The 20,838-nt window shown below is 51.3% G+C and overlaps 2 protein-coding genes across 2 annotated transcripts; both read left to right on the top strand.

Moving 5' to 3' along the window:
* Positions 1-1,267: 1,267 nt before the first annotated feature.
* On the top strand, positions 1,268-1,474 carry SMIM45 (small integral membrane protein 45). The gene has a single exon (XM_054387118.1). The coding sequence runs from the start codon at positions 1,268-1,270 to the stop codon at positions 1,472-1,474; it is 207 nt and encodes a 68-aa protein (XP_054243093.1).
* Positions 1,475-8,066: 6,592 nt separating this feature from the next.
* Positions 8,067-20,596, top strand: SEPTIN3 (septin 3). Its single transcript, XM_054387055.1, has 10 exons — positions 8,067-8,076; positions 13,876-14,067; positions 14,877-15,005; positions 15,746-15,827; positions 16,201-16,338; positions 16,700-16,817; positions 17,248-17,343; positions 18,551-18,650; positions 19,157-19,208; positions 20,461-20,596. The coding sequence occupies exons 1-10, from the start codon at positions 8,067-8,069 to the stop codon at positions 20,594-20,596; spliced, it is 1,053 nt and encodes a 350-aa protein (XP_054243030.1).
* The last annotated feature ends 242 nt before the right edge of the window (positions 20,597-20,838 follow it).

Here is a 20,838-nt window from a genome sequence, read left to right as displayed (position 1 = left end):
AGAGTCCTCTCCAGCCTCCCTGTTCCACACAACAGAGAAGGTGACTTAGGGGACAGTTGCAGATGGTAGCTTTCAGGTGTCTGAAAAAACAGGAGCCCAACACAGGCACAGCTCTGCCCTTACTCCATTCCTGCTGAAGTCAAGGGGCACTTCATCACCTCCACAGAGGTGCAAAGAATTTGGAAAGCCTCCCATCAGGGCTGCTTTTTGTTCCTGAGACCAGCACCATTGTGCTTTCCCAAGCCTGAGGGTGCCCGGTTTAATCCACCAAAGCCTGTGGCAGTGAGCATGCTCACTATGCAAAACCCAGCAGCCCTGGTGCCTGGGAAAAGCCATGGCTGTGGGGTTCTCAATCTCCTTTTCTGCCCCTGCATGGATGATTTGTAAAACTGAGCAGCTGGGAGTCACAAGACACAAATTGGATGCTGCTGTGAATTGCAATGTGGGTTGCTCCTTCCCTCCCAAAGGATGAGGATAAGGGATAAGCACAAACATGGCACCGTTACAGCTTTCAAATGGCTCCAAGTCAAGAGTGTATGCCCTGAGCACAGCATCTGCAGCGCCAGGATGCCGGCAGGTTGTGAGGCTGGAACTCCATCTGTCCATCCCTTTGGAAATATTCATCCCTGATGGCCAGGCAGGGAGATGGCCACTCCTTTCTGCTTACTCAGTGCTTGAGTGCTGGGTCGACAGCAATTGTGCAGCACTTTGCTTTGTGTTCCCCAGGGTGGCACTGCTCCGGACTCAGCACTCCACGCTGGGGTGGCGAAGGGCTTCTGGTGAGGCAGATCAGCTGCTCCTGGTAAGTGGCTCTGAGCCCAGGACCACAAGGTCCATGAGCCCTGGCAAAGCAGGATACTAAATAGGAGCGCAGCAAGTGAGGGCTCAGCCCCAAGCTAGACCAGCTCAGACTGGGAGTTCAAAGGGGTTGTGGAGTGTCAGGGGAAGGGACAGCAGATTTCCCCCCAAGCAGAAGATGAGCAGCAGATGTTACTTACCTGCTGCCTACCTTTAATTGCTGGCAGTGGGTCTGGAGGTGCAGACTCATCTCCCTCTGTGGGGAGGGAGTGAGACTGCCATGCAGTGAGGGGGGTCCCAGTGATGAGCCAAAGGGATTGCTCTCTCCCTAAGGCTGAGGTGCTTTGCTGTGCAACCGAGCACAACCTGGGGTGCAGCAGAGCTGGCAGGTATCTCATGATGAACCTCTGTTGAGCTGACTTTTGGTGTCCTCACTGCACAAGCTTTCTCCTCTTTTTTTCTGTCAGCCATGCCTCACTTCTTGGATTGGTTTGTGCCAGTGTATCTGATGATCTCCATTCTCATCCTGGTGGGCTTTGGAGCTTGCATTTACTACTTTGAGCCAGGACTCCAGGAAGCCCACAAGTGGCGAACACAGAGACCGATCATGGAACGAGACCTTCGGAAGACACTGATGATTCGGGACAACTTGGCCTTTGGGGTGCCTGAGGTATGACATGCTGCCCATCAAGTCCAGAAGAGCCTCTCCTGAGTGGGCAGAAGCCCACAGGCCTTGGTTGGGACAACAGTTCTGCCCTGCATAAGCAGGGCTGATCATTGCTTCTCTCTTTGCTGATCTTTCTGCCCCTTTGCTTCTTAGGCAAGGTTTGTGTGGCCCTGTAGACTGGGGGTTTCCCTTGTGTTCACAGCCCTTCACCCTGCCAAGGACTTCTGCTCCTCCCCATGGCCAAGACTGATGAATCACTTAAATGAAAGGTCCCTTGTTAATGAGGGACTTGAGCTTGAGCTGCCTGGCACCTTGACAGGGCCTTCAGTAGGAAAGGTCTCTGCAGGGGTACCAGGCTTGCAAAGGGATACAGAGCCTTTTCTTCCCATTCATTGGTTAAATCTAACCCAGATTGTTTAAGTCCAGAGGGCATTTTGGGGAAAATAAATTGGATTTCAACCCAGATCATTACTTCAGCTGAGCTCTTCACAGCACTCAGCCTTGGTGCTGGGATGGTAAGCCTGTGCAGGGGGGCGAGAGATTGAATGTCTTTATCCCTGCTAAAGGCTCACTGCTTCTCTGTGTCTGTTTGGGAGATGGAGAATATCCATTCCAGATGTACCACATGCTAATTAAAGATCTTTACTAAAGAGGTTTGTCCAAGTCCTGTGTCAAGCTGGGAATATTTTGCAGCTCTCCCTGAAGGGGTGCTGCCAGACTTATCACATAAGCCTCTCCTGATCTGCCTGACCTTCTGCTCATCTGTTGCAGAGTGAGATGGCATAGTCTGGGAGGTAACTTGCAGTTGTTCAGTCCCCTATACTGAGGGTCCTATGGATGGGCTCTCCCTTAACTGTTGTCCCAATGAAAGCTGTGGAGCACTCCTTGACCCCCTTTCACTGCATCTCTTTGAGATGGACAATGAGGCTGTCAGGAAAATGGGTCTATTGCACCACCTCTGCTTTCTGGACTGAAGTCATGTCATGTGGGTCTGGCACAACCCCCATCTTTATAGACTACCTGCACTTTCTGCACTGCCCCAGGGATGATTTACTACCAAAGTGCTGCGTGAAGGTGTGATGCTGGGGCTAAAAGGGACATTCACATCTTCTCCCTCCCTGCCAACCCAGTGCAATGCCCAGTGTTTACAGAGAGGTTTGACTGAGCTTTGAACCTGTGGCAGGAGGTTGTGTGAAGATCCCCTCCTCACCTGTTCTTCCACCACAACACCAACCCTTCGGATGCAGGAGGTGCAGAGGTGGTATTTGTGAATGCTCTGGACATAACAGGGGCTTCTGTGCCCCATTCCTGCATGTCCCAAGGCGTATCAACCAGTGCCACCACCCCATGTGCATATTCCTTGCTGTCACGTGGGCCTGACAGTATTTGGGCAACACACATCCCCAGTATACTCCTAGGGTGCCAGCTCTTTGCTATAGTCCTCAACAGCTCCTGTGGGGAGCAGGAGTCCCTCAGGTCAGCTCCCCAAATCTGCCACAGATCCTGGATGAGCTCGTGTTGCTCAGCCTCTCTTGTGAACCTGCCAGTAGAAGTTTTCTCCTCCATTCTCACTGGTCTGGTTTTAGTGAATGATGCTCCAGTGGTAATTCTGTGGTGATTAAAATTAATTTTTAGCTCTAGGAGTTTTGGCTGAGAAAGGAACAAGTCAAGACATCTTGTAAACATCCTGGGTCTTTCTGGGACTTTTCACCAGATTGCAATTCTGTCACCATTATCTTCCACACCAAAATCAGGCACAGTAACAGGAGCTTTATGGCTCTGTTTCAGCCAGGGGAGAAGTCAAGACTTCTTTCATTCATCCAGAAAACAGAAATTGTGATATGAGTAACCCAACTGGGGAATCTCACTCAGACAGGAAATACAGTGAGTGGGATTAGTCCCATGCCCAAAGTTATACTCACTCTGGCAAGCAAGGTCTCAGACTGAAGGTGTAGCCTGAAACAGGCAAATCCCATTTATTTGTGTGCCTTGGTGACTTGGGTCTGTGAAAGGGCAATGCTGTGGGGCTGGGCTGCACAGTCTGACCTGCCACCCTTGGCTGCATGGCTCACATCTGGCACAACACAGCCGTATTTCCAAGTGCCAGCTTGGAAACCTGCTTCTTCACCTCAGCTTCCTTGTAACTGGGACTACACTGTGATCAAATCACACTTGAGCCATGGGGCAGCAATAAAAACCTTGGTAGTGGAGCTGAGGGGCTTGAAGCAGTCAGGGACAAGTTAAGCTGCCCCGATGGGAAGGGAAGCTGAAGCTTGCACCAGCAAAGGCTGCTGTGCCATCGCACCTCCCCCAAACCCACTTTCACTTGCTGAGTCAAAGGGCAAGAGGCAAAACCACAAGCCTGGTAAATATGAAAGGCTTGGTCTGCCACCACCACTCTTGGACAGATGGCATCCATGGTGCACTGGGGCTCCCCTCACCCCTCCTCTGGTCTCCTCTGTGTGCTGTCCTGCCTGTTTCCACTCTGCTCTGCCCACAACTCACCACAGAAACCAAACAAAAAGAAGACAACAAACAGGTGAGGAGTGAACTAGAGAGAAACTAGTTATTAATTTCCTCTGGCTTATGCTTCGTGCTATTTAGTGCAATCAGTATCAAGCCAGGTATTTTCCATGGGTATGAAGGACTTTATTGCTAACAGTGTCAAAGTCCTTCCCAGTGGAATAAAAATGTGTGACAAACTGTGTGGCTGATGCTTTATTTTCCTGTTGTTCCTTCTGGAAGCTGCATCCCTCCAGCTCTGGACAGGCAGAAAGGACCAATGGGCAGGGAGGTATCCTTTGAAACAGGGTAGGTCTTCACCTGCCTGGTTTCTGTGCTGGCTACACTACAGGGCTATCTGGGAATAATTACGCAAAAGGCAAATGCTGCCTGAAAGCTGAGACTCTTTCTCCTCTGTGGGACCTGTACAGCCAGAGAGACCTCAGGGAAAAGAGAAGTAGTCACAGATACTGAATTAAACCATACAAGGCATCAGAGAAGCTACAGTGATAGAAATACTGCACAGCATCATATTGGTTGTCTCCACCTCCTCTGTCTTTTTGCCTTTAAAGAAGCAAGGAAGTTACATCACCCTGAGCCCTGCCTTCCCCCAGCACTCCCCATGGCTCACCGTGGGTCACAGTGGTTCAGTGTGGTGTGGTTCTCTCCTTCACACCTCAGCCCTGGTCACCCAAAGCAGGCAAAGATCCCCCTTGCTGTGCAGTGGGTGCTATGAGTCCCCAGCTCTCCTCTTTGCTCTCGTTTTTCCACCCTACCACAGGTACTCTCATCCCACCCCACTCAAACATATTTCTCCTTTCCTCCTTAGTATATTGCACTTCAAAGTCTCTTCTATAATGAGGAAGGTGTAGAGTGGCAATCTGACTCCCTATAATGGATGTCCTCGTGACCCTGAAAATGCCTTGAAGCTGGCAAAGTGAAGAAACAATCAAATTAACAAAGAAGTAAAAGAAAAGCAGGATAAGGAAAAAAGCATTAACCTGGTCAAGCACAACAAACAAACACTGAACTTACTCAGTGGGGCACAAATTGTTGAACTGGAATTTGTCATTTGAAGGAGAAAATAAATAAATAAAAAGAAGAAGAAGAAGAGTGGAAGAGAAAACATTTTTAAAAATTCAAAGATTTTAATTAAAAAAAAAAAAAATTAATCGCACCCATTTTCCTCGGGAGCAGAGGGCACAGGCCTGACCTGGTGGATCTGTTCTCCACCCCTTCCACCTCCTGCCGTGGGAGTGGGGCAGGGGGCTGCAGCGTGGGGCTGCCCTTGGCATGAGGCTGCCCATGGGGTGGGGCTGCTGGTGTCAGAGGCCAGGAAGGCACCGGGGCAGGGGGCAGGAGCAGCCATGGCGCCAGGCGTGGGAGCATGCAGGGCAAGCCACAAGTGCCCCATTGTCCCGGGCAGAGGTGGGTTGGCTGGCCCAGCAGGGCTGCTGGCGGGGGCTCGGGCCCCTGGACAACAGCGGCTGCGGGGAGTGCTGCACTCTGGGACGCTCCGGTCCCGGCAGCGGGAAAGGGCAGGGTCGCTGTAGCCTGGCCCAGCACCACCTGCCCCCTGCCCTCACGCTGCCGCCCCCCGCCATGGAGGAGGACGTGCCCGCTCACCGCAGCCGCCTGCCAGTCCCAGGTGGTCCCACCAGCCCCAGCCGCATCCCGGGCCCCCCGCCGCGCCGGGACAGCCTCCTCGGAGCCCCCTCCACCCCCACGAAGCGGAGCTGCCTCTCGGTCACCCTGCGCCGGGGCTGCGGGGGTCCCCCATGGGAGCGGCTGCGGGGCCCGGCCCTTGTCACCCTCGTGCCCCCTCGCCCCCGGCCTCTGGCGGCTGAGGGGCCCCAGCGATGTGGCGGCCCCGGCGGGGCTGAGGCTGCCCTGGCAGTGAGGATGGGAGTGCCCAGCTCCCCACCACACTCCGGTGGGTCTCCGCTGCGGGGATGGGCCGGGCGCGGGGGAGGGAAGCACCAAGGAGTCCCTTGATGGTGCCATGGGGCTTGGCGTGGGGCAGGGCCCTTTGAAGCGGTGGTATGACATGGGGGAGGATGAGGGGTTTCTTCCTTGGGAGTGATTTCCCCTTTGGTGTGGGTGGGCAAAGACATGTGGGAGGTGAGCCTGTGCGGGGTGAACCTGGTGCCCAGCAGGGAATGTGTGGCTGTGGGCACTGTCTCAGGAGATATTGCAGGTGCTGGGATGCTGGTCTGTCTGTCTGTCAGGAGACAACCAGCCTGTTGACCACTCAGCCTAGCTTGGGTAACTACCAACAGTGATTTAACTGTCCCATAACCCAGAGAAGGTGCTGTTCCCTTTCCCCCTGGATGCTGCATAAAGAGATGCCCAAACTCCTTGCCTAATCTGCCAGATGTCTCACAGCCCAGAACCTACCAAAGGGGCTCCTGCGTGGTGGAGGGACACCTGGGGACACCCCTGAAAGGAAAGACCCATCATCCACTGAGCAGTCCCAGCATGGCATGGTGGGAGCACAGTGCCTGATGGGGCCAGGGCTTGCAAATGTAGTAGAAAACACAGAGGAAGGAAAGTGTATACCCCCAAAAAAGGTGTCAGCAGCTAAGGGCATATACACAGCTCTCCAGATGTGGGCACATCCACCAGAGGCAGGCAGGTGGGCACTGCCTTGCACATACGTTTGCCAGGGGCGTGCAGGCATCACATAACCACAGATTCACAGAATTAACCAGGCTGGAAAAGACCTTTGAGATCATCAGGTCCAACCTGTCACCCAACACCATCTCATCAACTAAACCATGGCACTAAGTGCCTCATCCAGTCTTATTTTAAACACATCCAGGGACGGTGGCTGCACCACCTCCCTAGGCAGCCCATTCCAATGGCCAATCTCTCTTTCTGTGAAGAGCTTCTTCCTAACATCCATCCTAAACCTCCCCTGGTGCAGCTTGAGACTGTATCCTCTGTCACTGGTTGCCTGGGAGAAGAGACCAACCCTCACCTGGCTACAACCTCCCTTCAGGCAGTTGTAGATGGCAATAAGGTCTCCCCTGAGCCTCCTCTTCTCCAGGCTGAACACCCCCAGCTCCCTCAGCCTCTCCTCACAGGGCTTGTGCTCCGGACCCCTCACCATCTTTGCTGCCCTTCTCTGGACATGTTCCAGCAGCTCAACATCGTTCTTAAACTGAGGGGCCCAGAACTGGACACAGTACTCAAGGTGTGGCCTAACCAGTGTTGAGTACAGGGGTACAATGACCTCCCTGCTCCTGCTGGCCACACTATGCCTGATACACACCAGGATGCCATTGACATCCATACCCCAACATGGCCCCCGGGTGGCACCCCCTCCCTGCTCACCACACATGTGCCCATGCACATGCATGCACACACGTGTGCACACACACAAAGGGCACAGCACTGCTCTGTCACTGCACCGCAGGCTGGCAGCCAGGAATTGTGGTGCCAGAGGAGAAAAGGTTTCTCACGCCTCTGCAAGTGGAGCTGAAGGGCAAATTGCTTTCGACAAGCCAAAATATTCCGAATTTCCTCCCTCTGGGAAAGCAGCAGGAGGCCTTGCAGCCCCCCCTCAGCCACATAAATATCTAAGGGGAATGAGCACCCTTTCTCAGCTCTGCTGGGGTGAAGCTGTGAGGGATTAAATATCCCTCTCCCTAAACAAGTAGAGGTGCTGGAAATGATGGGAAATTGGGGGGGAAAGGGCCAAGGAAAGGACTGTGTGGGTGTGCAAGTGGGGCCCCTCCGGGACAAGGGGAGCTCATCGGCAGCGACCTCTTCATCCCCACAGCCGTGCCTCCCCAGGCAAGGGGATTGGCAGGGGCCTGTGATGGAGCCGGGGGAGGGTGCGGGGGGAGATTTTGCAGCGATGTTTAATATTCAGGTCACATGACAATGGCAGAAGGAGCAGCACCAGCATCCCTGCTCCACTGAAATAGCCTCTGAAGAAGGAGGGGAAGGAGACAAGGGGGAGAAGAGGACACAGGGAAGAAAGAGAGAGGTAAAAGCGGAGCCTCATAGCTTGTTGTGGCACCCCAGCATCAGGCTAGAAAAGTGGGGGGAGACCCACCCCCTTGGGAGAGGATTCGGAGACAAAGGAAGCTTCATGTTCAAAGGTAGGAGGATGCTCTGGGCTTGGCAGGGCTGGGCGATGCCGGACGGATGCTGCTGGGGATTTGTGTCCATGTCCCCACGCTGCTCAGCTCTGGCCGTGGAGCTGGCTTTGTCTTTCCTCTTTCTCGGTGTTAGCAGTCTGCCATGAAGGAGAACGAGCAGGGCTGGTTGCGGTGCTGATGGGGAGTAGCTGGCGCCAGGGGCTGCTCTGAAAGAAAGAGATAATCCCAGCTGGTCCAGGGCTGGGGAAAGCCCACAAGCTGCTCAGCGACTGGCTTGTCCCTGGCCAGTGACAGGCAGTCGCTGCGGGGGAAGCAGGGATGTCCTGTGCTGCTCCCTGGGCATCTGTGCAGGAGCCGGCAGGCAGAGCAGGGGGGACAGGCATGGGTGCCCTGCCCCAGGGATGCTTAGCATCCTCTCACCTTGTGATACAGCTGTGCTGCCCAGGCAGAGGGCTGGCATATGGGTTAGGGGCTGCATAGCCCAGGAGAGGCACCAAGGGTACAGCAGAGGCTGAGGAGAGCATGTAACCCTGCGGTGGCTGGACAGGGCATGTGTCCAGCCCATTCACCTCCAGCTCCTGCATCTCCAGAGAGGCTTGGGCACATGCTGCCCTAGATTTCGCTGCAGCCTCGGCAGAGACAGGCTTCTGCCCAAGCCCTCTGCAGAGTGCTGAGGGGAAGGAAGGTTGCTGCTGAGAAGCCTGAGGCAGCCCAAAAAGCTGGAATGAGTTTCCCTGCCTCACTCAAAATGCCTGGTGATTCTCAGGCCAGGCAAAAAGCTCTGGTAAGAGTAAGGGCTCTGTTCTGCACCCTGAGGTCAGGAGGTGCATCTGGCACTGCTTGGCCTTTGACTCAGGCACCTAAGAGACATGACCTGGAGTCATCACAGAAACTGAGGGGGAAAAAGGATTTTTCCAGTGGAGAGATACTCAATTCAGCAGCTCTGCAGATCTGAAGCATGAGCAGATCCCAATGCCTGCAAGCCTGCAGGAGGCTGTGCTACTGAAGCAGCTTCTTGATTTCTTTCCTAAGGATCTGGCTTCACTGGCAGAGGGCCCACTCTTGCCAGCTACTTTCACACTGGAGTGAGATATCTGTGTGGGCCACACGTCTCACCTGCCTCCAGCCAGAGCAGGACAGCCTTGTGGCACACAGGAGATCCACAGCAAGGCTGTCCATGTTTTATGTGAGGGTTAAATAGCTTTTCCTTGCTGGAAGCTGGGTTGTGGTGAGTAACTGCAGCCCTCCCTCTTGCTGCTCAGACAAAGGACGGCAAGGCAGGGGGAGGGGATGTGGCTGTATCTGGGTTATCAGGACAGAGGAGATGTTAGTCCCCACTACCTGAACCCTTAAAGACCTACAGGGCCACCTCTGTCCCCAGATGGTTGCTGTGGATGTCAGAGTCAGGCAGACATGAAGGTCATGCTGCAGTCGTGTCTGATGCTGGCTGTGTATGCCAGCCTTCCAGGGAGAGGTTTTGGAGTGGATCAGTGGGTGTCAGAAGCAGGAGCTAGGTGAGACCACTAGGACCTCTCCTGTTACCCACTGCTCTTCTGGCCCTGCCTGCCAGATGCTGCTCCTCTGCCTGCTCCGGAGCTGAGTTTAGCATCTTCGTGGCCAGTCTGGGCTCCCTCCCACAGGGAACCAGGCACCAGCAATCAGCCTCTTAAATGAGTTTCACTTAGCACAGAGAACAAAGCAGCAGGGGAAAGGGTGGCAATGCAAAGAGCGGATGTAAGTGGTTAACCTTGGCTAACCCTCTGTTCATTATCAGCTGTCTTGGCCATAGTGTCCTGTCGTGCATTCATTACAGGGGACAGCTGGAGGGGCTATGGGATGTGCCTAGGATGCATAATGCTACCCCTTGACCAGTCAGAGTGCTAATGAGGCTTGCTAGCAGCATTAGCATTACTGCATGTAAAACAGAGCCATTCCTAGGAGACAAGGTAGACACATTGATGTCCTAGCTCTGGCCCTGGTTTTGCAGCCAGGTCCTTGGGTTTCTATTTTGGAGTCAAGAGGTGGAAAATCATGTGCAGAAAGCTGAACCCTTGGGTACTTTGTGAAGTGGAAATTCCCTTCCTGAGGCTGTATAGGATGATCAGAGGAGAGGAACACCTCCCCACCTCCCCTATGTGGACAGGCTGAGAGTTGGGGCTGTTCAGCCTGGAGAAGAGAAGGCTCCAAGCAGACCTTATCATGGCCTTACTGTACCTGAAGGGGGCCTACAAGAAAGCTGGGGGAGGGACTTTTTACAAGGGTTTGTAGTGATAGGACAAGAGGGAATGGATTGAAGCTTGAGGAGGGCAGATTTAAGAGAGGATATTAGGAAGAAATTTTTTACAGTGAGGGTGGTGAGACGCTGGAAGAGGTTGCCCAGGGAGGTCATGGATGCCACCTCCCTGGAGGTGTTCAAGGCCCAGTTGGATGAGGCCTTGAGCAACCTGGTCTAATGGAAGGTGTCCCTGCACGTGGTGGGGGGATTAGAACTAGATGATCTTTAAGGTCCCTTCCAACCCAAACCATTCTGTGATTCTATGAATCTTTGAAGGCACTCTACACAGGAAGAAAGAGAGACTCTCCGCCATGAGACTTTGAATGTCCAAAATCAAAATGCCCAGGGTGACATCACTGATACAAAATCAAAGAAATATTTAAGGAGACTTCTGGAGATCTTATCTCCTGGTCTCAGGGCTTTTTGTAGGTTCTTAGGAACCTGACTGAAGTATCTGCTCCAACCACTGCAAGCTCCTGGCTCCAGCAGTGAAGCCTGCAAAGGGATGGCCGTGGATTGTAAAATCCACAGCAGAGTTAGCAACATCTGCTGGCTCTGGGCAAAGTGTCCCTTGGTAAGATTGAGGGATGAGTTATGAACCTCACTGGGAGCCTTGAGGTTAGCTGACAGCAACTGCCCTCCTTCCTCCTCCTTGTGTAAGAACAAGCTGTTGAAGGAATAAAAAAGAGGTCAACAGACACCCTCAGGACAAGCTACTGCCTGGGCATCAAAGGAGTTGCAAGCCACATGGCCCAGGTCCTGCACCCATCCCGTGCAGCTGCTCATCTGGGCTTTCTTCCCACCTTGACCTGTTCTCTGTCCACCTCTGGGAAGGTGGAGGATGATGCAGCAGGATGAGGGGCATGGCACAGTCATGCAGCTATGTTACAGGCAGTGTAGGGCAGCCCAGGAGAGGATGAGAGAAGGGAAAGGTGTAGGAGAGCTGGCTGGCTTGGTCCTCCATGCTGTGCCAGAGAGATGGGCTTTCCTGGCTGGCAGCAGCTTTGAGAAAGGTGGAAGAAGACAACAGGAGCCCTGGGGGATGCTTTGTCAGCAGGAAAGGCACAGAGGAGCTGTGACAGGTGTAAGAGTGGATTGCAGCTGAGATGCGCTCAGCTCGGCAGGCTGCCTCCTCCAGCAGCTGCCTGGCAGCGTGAGGTGCTCTGGATTGCCAGCATGGCTCAAGCCAGCAGTCTGTCTTGTGCTCTGATCCCCACAGGGTGCTGTTCAGTGCTTCAGGAGAGGATGATGATAGCTCAGAGTGCCCTGGCTCAGTGGGGAAGAGCCATCCTCTGGCAGACCGCTCCTCTATGGGCAAGGTGGAATGGAGATGGTAGGAGAACCTTCAGATGTTACCCACAGAGCTGTGCATGGGTGGCTGTGGTACCATCCTGTCACATGGAGGGAAAATCCCTTCTCCCAGTTTAACATAAAAGACTTCCCAAGGGCTGTAAAATGAGTGGGTGGAGGCACTCTTCTCCCTGCCAAGGGTGGCTCTTCCGTAATGTCTGCCCTCAGCACATGATAGCTGTGTAGAGCAGCCCATGTGCCTGCTTTGATGTGGGAATGACAGACAAGATCACCAGCCAGCCTGTTGCAGCTGAACTCTGTCCTTGAACAAAATCTCTCTGACCTCTCCCCAGCCCTGCTCTCTCCCTGGCCTGTCTGAGCTGTCATGAGGACCTTTGACTGGAGCTGTCAGCGACTCCAGTTTGGTGACCTCTGAGTTGCCTTCCTCTCCATGTGTCACCTACCAAACAGCAATTGCCTGCCTGGCTGCTCACATCCTCCTCTGCAGCCAGTGGGTTCTGCTGAGAGGAGCAAAAAAGTCTGCCAAAATAATGGAAAGGGATAATTTAGTGTGAGATACTTGAACTGAAGTGGCATCCAAAACAAGAGGAGCGCTTACCAAGCAAATATAGATGCTGTCCCTGTCCTGGAAAAATAGCCATCTAATGAGACAAAGCATGAGGGCTTCAAGTAATTACAGTGGGAGAGGCTGTAGTTTGCAGCTGGCTTGTAGATGAAAGGTATTTGATTCCCATCCCCTTCATCTTCCTTGCTAGATTCATCCCTCATGCCTGCCTTCCTCACCAATTACAGCTTTTCTTCTGTGCCTTGTTCTCTCCCAACCCCCACCTTCCTCCCAGCAGGTAGGAGCTGCTCACTAATGAGACAAGAGATGGAGATAAATGGATGAGGCCCTCCCCAAGCTGTGTGTGCCATCACCCAGAGAGTCAGGGAGGCTGGAAAGCCTGCAGGGCCTTTCTTTGTGCCTGTTTGTTTTCTGTGAAGAAGGGTTGAGGGGGAGGAGAGGAGGGAAAGGGGCAGATGATTAGTTTAATGATCGTGACGATTAGTTTCTTGAGCATGACAGAAATCATTGACCTGTGGGTGGAAGGCAAATGTGGAGGTTGTGGCCATGCTTTGCACTTCCACAACTGCCATCTTCTGAGGAGCTCAGCCTGCACAGTATGGCCAGTAACACAACCACCCCCAGCAAGAGCCAGGCTTCCAAGTCCTCTTCATAAATCCCAGACTCTGTTTCAATGCCAGAACTTGACACATGATAATTTTCAGAAGTCTGTTCCATTGCAAATTTCATGCTAAAGTTGGAGGGTTCAAACACCAGAGATCCTGGTGAGAACTGGGAGACAAAACCAAGGAGATACAGACAGAGCTGTGGGCACTTGGTTAGGAGCCCAGCCAGCTTCACTGGGCCTGCTCCTGCTGTTTGGTGGTGGCCATCTGTTGCATACTCAACAAACTTCACTTCCACACCTCCTCATCTGGAGTGATGCATAGAAAAGTGTGCTGGAAACTCAAGTAGATGTTTTTCCATGAAGAGCCTGCAGTGGGTTGAAATTACCCCCCGAAATAAAATTGCCAGACTAGCTCAGATGGAAGCAACAGAAGCTATATTTACAAGCAAAACTGCAATCTAGAAATATGGAATGCAATGAATATGTACAAAATATACAATATTTACATATATTTACAATTTATGAACAACACAAGACCCCCCCTGGACAAAACCAGGGGGTTACTAACAGTTGCCCCTTCCCTGCTCCCTTTCCCCACCCTATACAAAGTAAAAGAGAGAAAGAGCAGAGAGTAGGCTTTTAGTACTTAGGCACAACAAGAACACAGCCAAGGTCAGCAACAGCACCAGCTAGCATCTGCCAGAGTGAAGAAGCTGAAAAGAGAAAGAATTAGTTTACACAACTAACTTTATGTTAGTAATCAGACCAATGCAATTATTTAGACCTTATCATTATTTTCCTTTTTACATCCAGTGGTAATTTATTTACATTCTACCACTTACCTACTCAAGATTTGTGGAAAATTTCCTAGGCAAGGCCTAAAGCTACCACAGAGCCCTACTGCTAAAATCTTGCCATTCAGTCATCCTCAGCAGCCCTTGAAATGGATGCACCAAGTTGCCCTCAGCCCCTCTGCCAGGTCAGAAGGGAGCTCCCTGTTACGCCTCAGTGATGATTTTTTAAATCTTTCTCCCTGTGCAGGGCCGGTGGAGAGCAAAACCGAAGCAGCCATGTCTGAGCTGGTGCCAGAGTCACGACAAAAACCAGTTGTGCCCATGAAACCCATGGGCATTAATGCCAACCTGCTGGGCTACATCGGCATCGACACCATCATTGAGCAGATGCGCAAGAAAACCATGAAGACAGGTTTTGACTTCAACATCATGGTTGTAGGTAGGTGTGGTGGGCTGAAAATTCTCCTCCCACATTAACAACACCAGACTAGCTCAGTTCAGAAGAAAATGAGGCTGGATTTGCAAGCAGAAACTACACTCCACGATGGAATGCAACGAATATATACAAAATATACAGTATTTACAGTATTTACAGATATGTACAATTAACAGAAACAGCTCAAAACCCTCCTGGCCAAACCCAGGAAAGCTGTCCCTCTGCCTCCCCCTTCCCTGCCTTCTCCAGACCCCCCTGGCAAAAGGAAGAAAAGACAAGAAGCAGAGAAGTTGTTAGAATTTAGCTTTCAAGGTGTGTTATCTCCAAAGCAAAGCCAGAAGAGAAACACAGAAGCACCCTCCTAGGCTGCCCAGCAGAAAAACACCAGACAGACTGAACAGACTGAATTTTGTTTTGACTCTTAGAGGTTTCTGTCTCTCCAATGGAAGTATTCAGAACAATCATTATTTTGCTTTCTTACATCCAATTGTGATTTGTTTACATTCTTCTACTTTTCTGCTCGAACTCTGTGAAAAGAAATTAAAGGCATAGCCTTAAAACCACCACAGTAAGCAGGGACCAGCTGAGGTACTGGGAACTGTGGTCAGGGACTGTCCTACGAGGCTGGATGGGAAAATCCTGCAGGGAGGGCATAAAGAAACAGCCAGTGCTTGCTCTGGGGAAAGGAGAGCCTGTACAAGGCAAGAAGACAGCTATAGCCCCTTTCCTTATCAGCCTAGCTCCGTCCCCTGGCACTGCTGACATTGCTGGGCTGTGGCAGCACTCACAAGCTTCCTCTTTGTAATTCCCAGGGCAGAGTGGGCTGGGAAAGTCGACGCTGGTGAACACCCTCTTCAAATCCCAGGTGAGCCGCAAATCTTCAGGCTGGAACCGGGAGGAGAAGATCCCCAAGACGGTGGAGATCAAAGCCATTGGGCATGGTAAGAGCCAGGCTGCTGGGGAAGAAGCAATACTGATGCTTCAGCACAGTCTTGCAGAAGACCCCAGCAGTCTATGCAAGCAGTTCTTTGGTATGAGGCACCCTTTTTCCATGGGAAGCTAAAGGACAAGTGCCAGTTTTAGATGACCTCAGATCCAGACAAAGCTTTTCTTGAACAGCAATGCCACTGATGCCACAGCCAAAACTGAGGGTGGAAAAAAGAGTTATAGATACTTCTTCTGCCAAGACATTAGTCCACAGGTGTGGATTAAGCTTTGCTGTAGGTCATTTCCACCTGCAGATACTTAATATTCTACACAAACTGCATTGGTGGGTCCCAGCCTAAGCCTGGTAGAGGACATTGCCTCATGCCAATGCATCAGCACAGTTTCTGCAGTGGTGTGGAATAACAAACATTATCTCAGACTCAGGATGGTGTGTTAGAGGGGAGGACAAGCTGTCCAGGGTAGGCATTACCTTTGGGCCACAGACTCCACAGAAATCAGTTTTCCTGTGGCAGAGTAGTATAAGGTGGCTTTGGTGCAAACATTACCAAAATTTGGGGTCAGAAATGCAACAGGGGGTCACCACTGTTGAGGCATGACCTAGCATGGTCTGGTCATGCTTACTGGGCAGGGATTATGGCAGAGTCTTCTTGTTCCCTTGTGGGACACACAGACATGTTTCCTGACAGAGCAGGTCCCTAGGGAGGTGTATGATTGTTTGTAATTTCTTTCCCAGTCATTGAAGAAGGTGGTGTCAAAATGAAGCTGACAGTGATTGACACACCAGGGTTTGGGGACCAGATCAACAATGAGAACTGGTGAGTTTTACATGGTCAAGGCCTTGTGTCCCAGAAAGGGCAGGAGTTAAAATGGTGAATGGAGTGACTCACCTGCTTGGCCTAGACCTTAGTCTGGGATCCTGTTGCACTCAGGGGGCTGATAATGGGGATGTGAGATTGCTAACACCATGGGTCTGTGCATTCTGAGGGGTTTGCATACATTACCTGGTGAGTGCCTCTTTCTGTGCCCAGTTACAGAAACTCTTAAACAACCCTGCTGACAGTGAGATGCCTGTGGTGGGTATTTTTTATGCCTGAGCCTGCTTTGCTGCTGCCAGAGCTGGGAACACTGTAGGCAGGAACATGAGGAGATTTGTACCTGTCTATTCATCTCTCTCTCCCACTTTCACAGCTGGGAACCTATTGAGAAATACATCAATGAGCAATATGAAAAATTTTTGAAAGAGGAGGTGAATATTGCAAGGAAGAAACGGATTCCAGACACACGAGTGCACTGCTGCCTTTACTTCATCTCCCCCACAGGCCACTCGTACGTACACATCCCTCATCCCTCCCCAAGCCCGTGATGCCTCTCTGACAGTTATAAGCCCTCTACTGCCCCATCTCAGCCACAGACCATGGGGACCTGCCTGCAGGCTGACCACTGTTGAGCTTACCTTTAGGTGCTGTGGGGCTTGAAAGGGTCTAGGATAACAAGGGCAGGAGAAACACCACTGTGTTTTTTGGAAGAGGGCAGGATGGATAGGAAGAAGGAGATCAGAGCATGGTGGCAGCAGTTGGGGTACATACAAAGGAGGTTTCATTGATGCTCTGCTGCTGAGAGAGTCACTGGCATGAAAGGCCAGGTGGGTAAATTGACCCCTTCCATGATGTTCCCTCTTGGGATGCAGCCTGCGACCTTTGGACCTGGAGTTCATGAAACATCTCAGCAAGGTAGTCAACATCATCCCGGTTATTGCCAAGGCTGACACCATGACCTTGGAGGAGAAGACTGAATTCAAACAAAGAGTGAGTGTCTCCTCTTCTCTGTGGGATCCTTCCCTGCCCCAGCTTGGAGGTGGGAGAAGCAAACAGAGTCCTAATTCCTGGGATTGCAGCACAGTCCCCAGGGCATGCAGAGCACAGCAGTGGGGTGCTGGGCAAAGCCCTGTAGATGCAGCTGTTGAGGGCTCTGAGGGCATGTGTTGGGGGGGAAGAAATGTGTGCATCCCTCTGACATCTGTCAGGGGAACTGCAGAGCCAGACAAGTAACCAGGACTGGGGAAGAAAGACTCAGCATTGCTGCTGTGCTTCCTCACTTCACTGCATACTTCCCTGGGGATGATACCTCCAGCCTCTTCCCACTGGAAAGATATCCCAGATGTGTTTGCCCTGCCATCCTGCCTACCTTTCCTTTAGGTCTGTGTTGCTTTGCACTCCAAAATGTCTCTCTGCCCAGGTGCGCAAAGAGCTTGAAGTAAACGGGATCGAGTTTTACCCCCAGAAAGAATTTGATGAGGACTTGGAGGATAAAACAGAGAACGACAAAATCAGGGTAGGAAACATTTTATTGTGGGTGGGGAAATGGGGATGAGGGCTAGTCACATTTAACAAATGTAAACTCCAAGGTTTTGAGTGTGTCATGGTCCCTGAATGAAAGATACAGTGGATGAAAGGGATGGTCCTGTCTCAGCTTCATTTGTACCTGATGTTACTACAGGGTGATATAAAGGCTGGGTGAGGAAGTACTGTGTTTCATCTCCTCTTGCTGAGTGCTGTTTGGCCACTGCTAAGGACCAAAGGGGCCTGGTGTGTGGCTGATCATAGAATCATAGAATGGTAGGGGTTGAAAGAGACCTCTGGAGATCATCTAGTCCAACCCCCCTGCTAATGCAGGTTCCCCTAGATCAGGTTGCACAGGAACACATCCAGACAGGTTTTGAAAGTTTCCAGAGAAGGAAACTCCACAACCTCTCTGGCAGCCTGTTCTGTGCCCTGTTGCCCTCAAAGTAAAGAAGTTTCTCCTTAAGTTCAAGTGAAACCTCCTGTGTTCTAGTTTGTACCCATTGCCCCTTGTCCTATCACTGAGTACCAGTGAAAAGAGCCCAGCCCCATCACCTCCACCCTTTTTAGATATCTATATGCATTTGTAAGATGCTCATTATGGATAGCAGGGTCTCCCTGTGCTTAGAGATATATTGGGTCCCCAGCAGCTTCATCTACTGTCCCATTCCCCAGGAAAGCTGCACTCCTACCCCATTTCTGGCCTTTCTCTATACAATCACTCCAGCCATTAAACTTGTTGCATGTTCATGTGTCTTGTTGGGGCAGCTTATTTTAAACCCTCTTCTTCTACTGATGAAGAACTACAAACCTGGTGAGAAATACTCACCACAGACTATCCATAGGAGCATCCCTGGGCTGACAGACCCACTCCTGGTTATGCCAAGGCACTTATCTGGTCATCCTCCTCTTCAGAAATGCTGGAATTGGGTGCAGAAAAGCTCTTCCCCAAACTTCAGAGCCCTTGGCACCATTAAGCCTAGTGGGTGAAAGGACACCTGTAAAACAGGAACCAAAAATGCTGGGGATAGCACTAATGGGTAAAGAGGTCAGCCAGTGAAGTGTTGCTCTGGAGAATCTCTTCCCTTGGAGAAGGCCTTGTGTTTGGTGAGCTGAAGGGAGGAAAGGTAGATGAGGAGCAGTGATGCTGCTGCTCTCTGGAATGGGTTCAATAGGTCTCTCCACATGTCTCTCCCCAGCAGGAAAGCATGCCCTTTGCTGTAGTAGGCAGTGACAAGGAGTACCAAGTGAATGGCAAAAGAGTCCTGGGCAGGAAAACACCTTGGGGAATCATTGAAGGTAAAAATCCCCCTTACTTCTGGAAGCTGAAAGTACCTCTGCAGGCCCCAGTAATATACAAGGGTCTGGATAATATGTCCCATGGCTACCTTTTGCAATAAGCTTTTTGAAACCAAGCAGGAGGAAAATTCATAAATAGCTCTGCTGGGAGAAAACTGCCACGGTCAATGCAGTACCATTTTGAATGGCTGGCTGAAGCTGGAGCCACTCTGAACACCATGGTGTATGAAGCTGAGCTCCTGACATTGATGTGACTCAGACATGACCTCTCACTGGTCCACTGGACCATGGACCTCTCACTCAGACCACTCACCTCTCACCTCTCACACTGAGAGGTCCTCTCAATGCCTGACAGTGTGGCATTCAGACAACTGCCTGTCCTTTCTGAAGTATACAGGCTCTGCCCACCTGGAACCCGCCCCATGGCAATGACCTTCCCCTGCTTTGTAACAACAAAGGGGTTCTTGAGAAAAACCAAACATAACAATCACTTGCTTTCTTTTCAGTGGAAAACCTCACTCACTGTGAATTTGCCCTGCTTCGAGATTTTGTCATCAGGTAAGGCCATGTTCATGCACCAGTTTGCTGTTGAAGAGCAGGGAGTCTTTGTGAGACCCTCTTAGAGTGAAATAGCCCCTGTGGAAAGGAGGATGGAGTCCATCTCAAGCAGTGAGAGCTTATATGGGATAAGGTGGGACTGAGGTAAGAAGTACCCTGCTAGAGTACTTTAGTGCCTTTTTTATGACCTCTGTGCCAAGTAGGTGCTGGTTTTCATGTATGAGCTGGACACCTGGAGAAAAGCAGGGCACTACCACCCTCCTTATATCCTATTATGGATATTAGGTGGCAGCAACTTGTGTTTGTGGCTGCCAACAGGTCTGGTCTGGAGCAGTGATTGGTAGCCAGTGATAGCTGTATCCTAGACCGTGTTTCCTACCAGGTTGAGAAATGTGCTGGAATATAGGACCTGGAAGTGGAAAAAAACCCCTCCATATTACATTCAGCATTCATTGTCCTGTCTTATTTCTACTCTGTTTCATGAAGTTGTCTTACCATAAGTGATATCTGCCCCAAACTCTGTAGCAAGGCTGCAGTTCCAGGGTCAGTTCTGTTCCTCATAAATACAATGAAGTTTTAAAACAACACCAAAAAAAAGAAAATAAGGGAAACGTATCAAAGGCAGAACCTTGTGGTGCAATCCATCTGTAGGTATGATGGTGCTGAGACTCCTGGAGAGGCACAATGCTTTGACATCAACCTACTGCCCTCCTTTTGTTCTATGATACCTTCTGCAGCAGGTGCTTTCCTAAAGTCTTCCAGTAAAAACACCCTAACCAAGTGACCATCACAAAGCATACAGCAACCCAAGCCCACAGGCTTTCTGTGGAGGTTAGGGGCAATGCTCACAGAAGTGTTCTGCAGGTTATGGTCTGCAGTGGATCTGATACACCCTCCTGGCACTTCCTTGTCTCACCACCACTTCAGGTGTGATAAGCCCAGGTCTGCTCTGACACACCAGGATGGTCAGTGGCTGTCCCAGTGGCACAGGTATGAGAGGGGCAGGACAGACAGGGATTTCAGCCCACATCCTGTGTCCTGCCTATGGATTCCTGAATGCTGATACTCCAGCTGCCAGTTGTGTATGGTGGCACCCATGCAGAAAGAGGGGAATGCTTGTTAGCCAGACTGACTGAAGAGATCTTCCATTTATCTCAGGGAATAAAACAGTCATCAGAAGATCAATACTGACTGCACTGGTATTGGTTATTGTATCCCCTTTCCAAACCAACCTTCTCTTTGCTCCCTGCAGGACCCACCTTCAGGACCTTAAAGAAGTGACTCACAACATCCACTATGAGACCTACAGGGCCAAGCGGCTGAATGACAACGGAGGGCTGCCCCCCATGACTGTGGAGACAGAGGAAAACCACGAAAGTAACCTGTGAATGACCCTTCCCCCACTGCCACCTGGTGTCTTCTGGACACAACAGCCCACCCCTGCTACCCCTGACTGCACCATGGGCCTGTCTCTGAAGCGTGTGGTGCATCCTCCCTCCGTGTGAGTGAGAAGATGAGAGTGAGTGTGTGAGTGTGTATGTGTGTGCCTGCCTGTGTGCCTGCCTGTGTGCCAGAGAGGGACCAGAGGTGTCTCCCCTGTCTTTCCCAGAGTGTCCTCATTCCTAGTTTG

Source organism: Indicator indicator, chromosome 14, assembly GCF_027791375.1.
Source record: "Indicator indicator isolate 239-I01 chromosome 14, UM_Iind_1.1, whole genome shotgun sequence".
NCBI lineage: Eukaryota > Metazoa > Chordata > Aves > Piciformes > Indicatoridae > Indicator > Indicator indicator.
Note: the sequence above shows the minus strand (reverse complement) of the source record. Positions and strands in the feature narration are given on the sequence as shown.

Excerpts from the sequence above, each read along its gene's own strand:
- SMIM45 (XM_054387118.1), top strand. The coding sequence starts at position 1,268 with ATGCCTCACTTCTTGGATTGGTTTGTGCCAGTGTATCTGATGATCTCC.
- SEPTIN3 (XM_054387055.1), top strand. Across the intron at positions 15,006-15,745 it reads GATCAAAGCCATTGGGCATG|TCATTGAAGAAGGTGGTGTC; the intron begins GTAAGAGCCAGG and ends TTTCTTTCCCAG. Across the intron at positions 16,818-17,247 it reads AGACTGAATTCAAACAAAGA|GTGCGCAAAGAGCTTGAAGT; the intron begins GTGAGTGTCTCC and ends CTCTCTGCCCAG.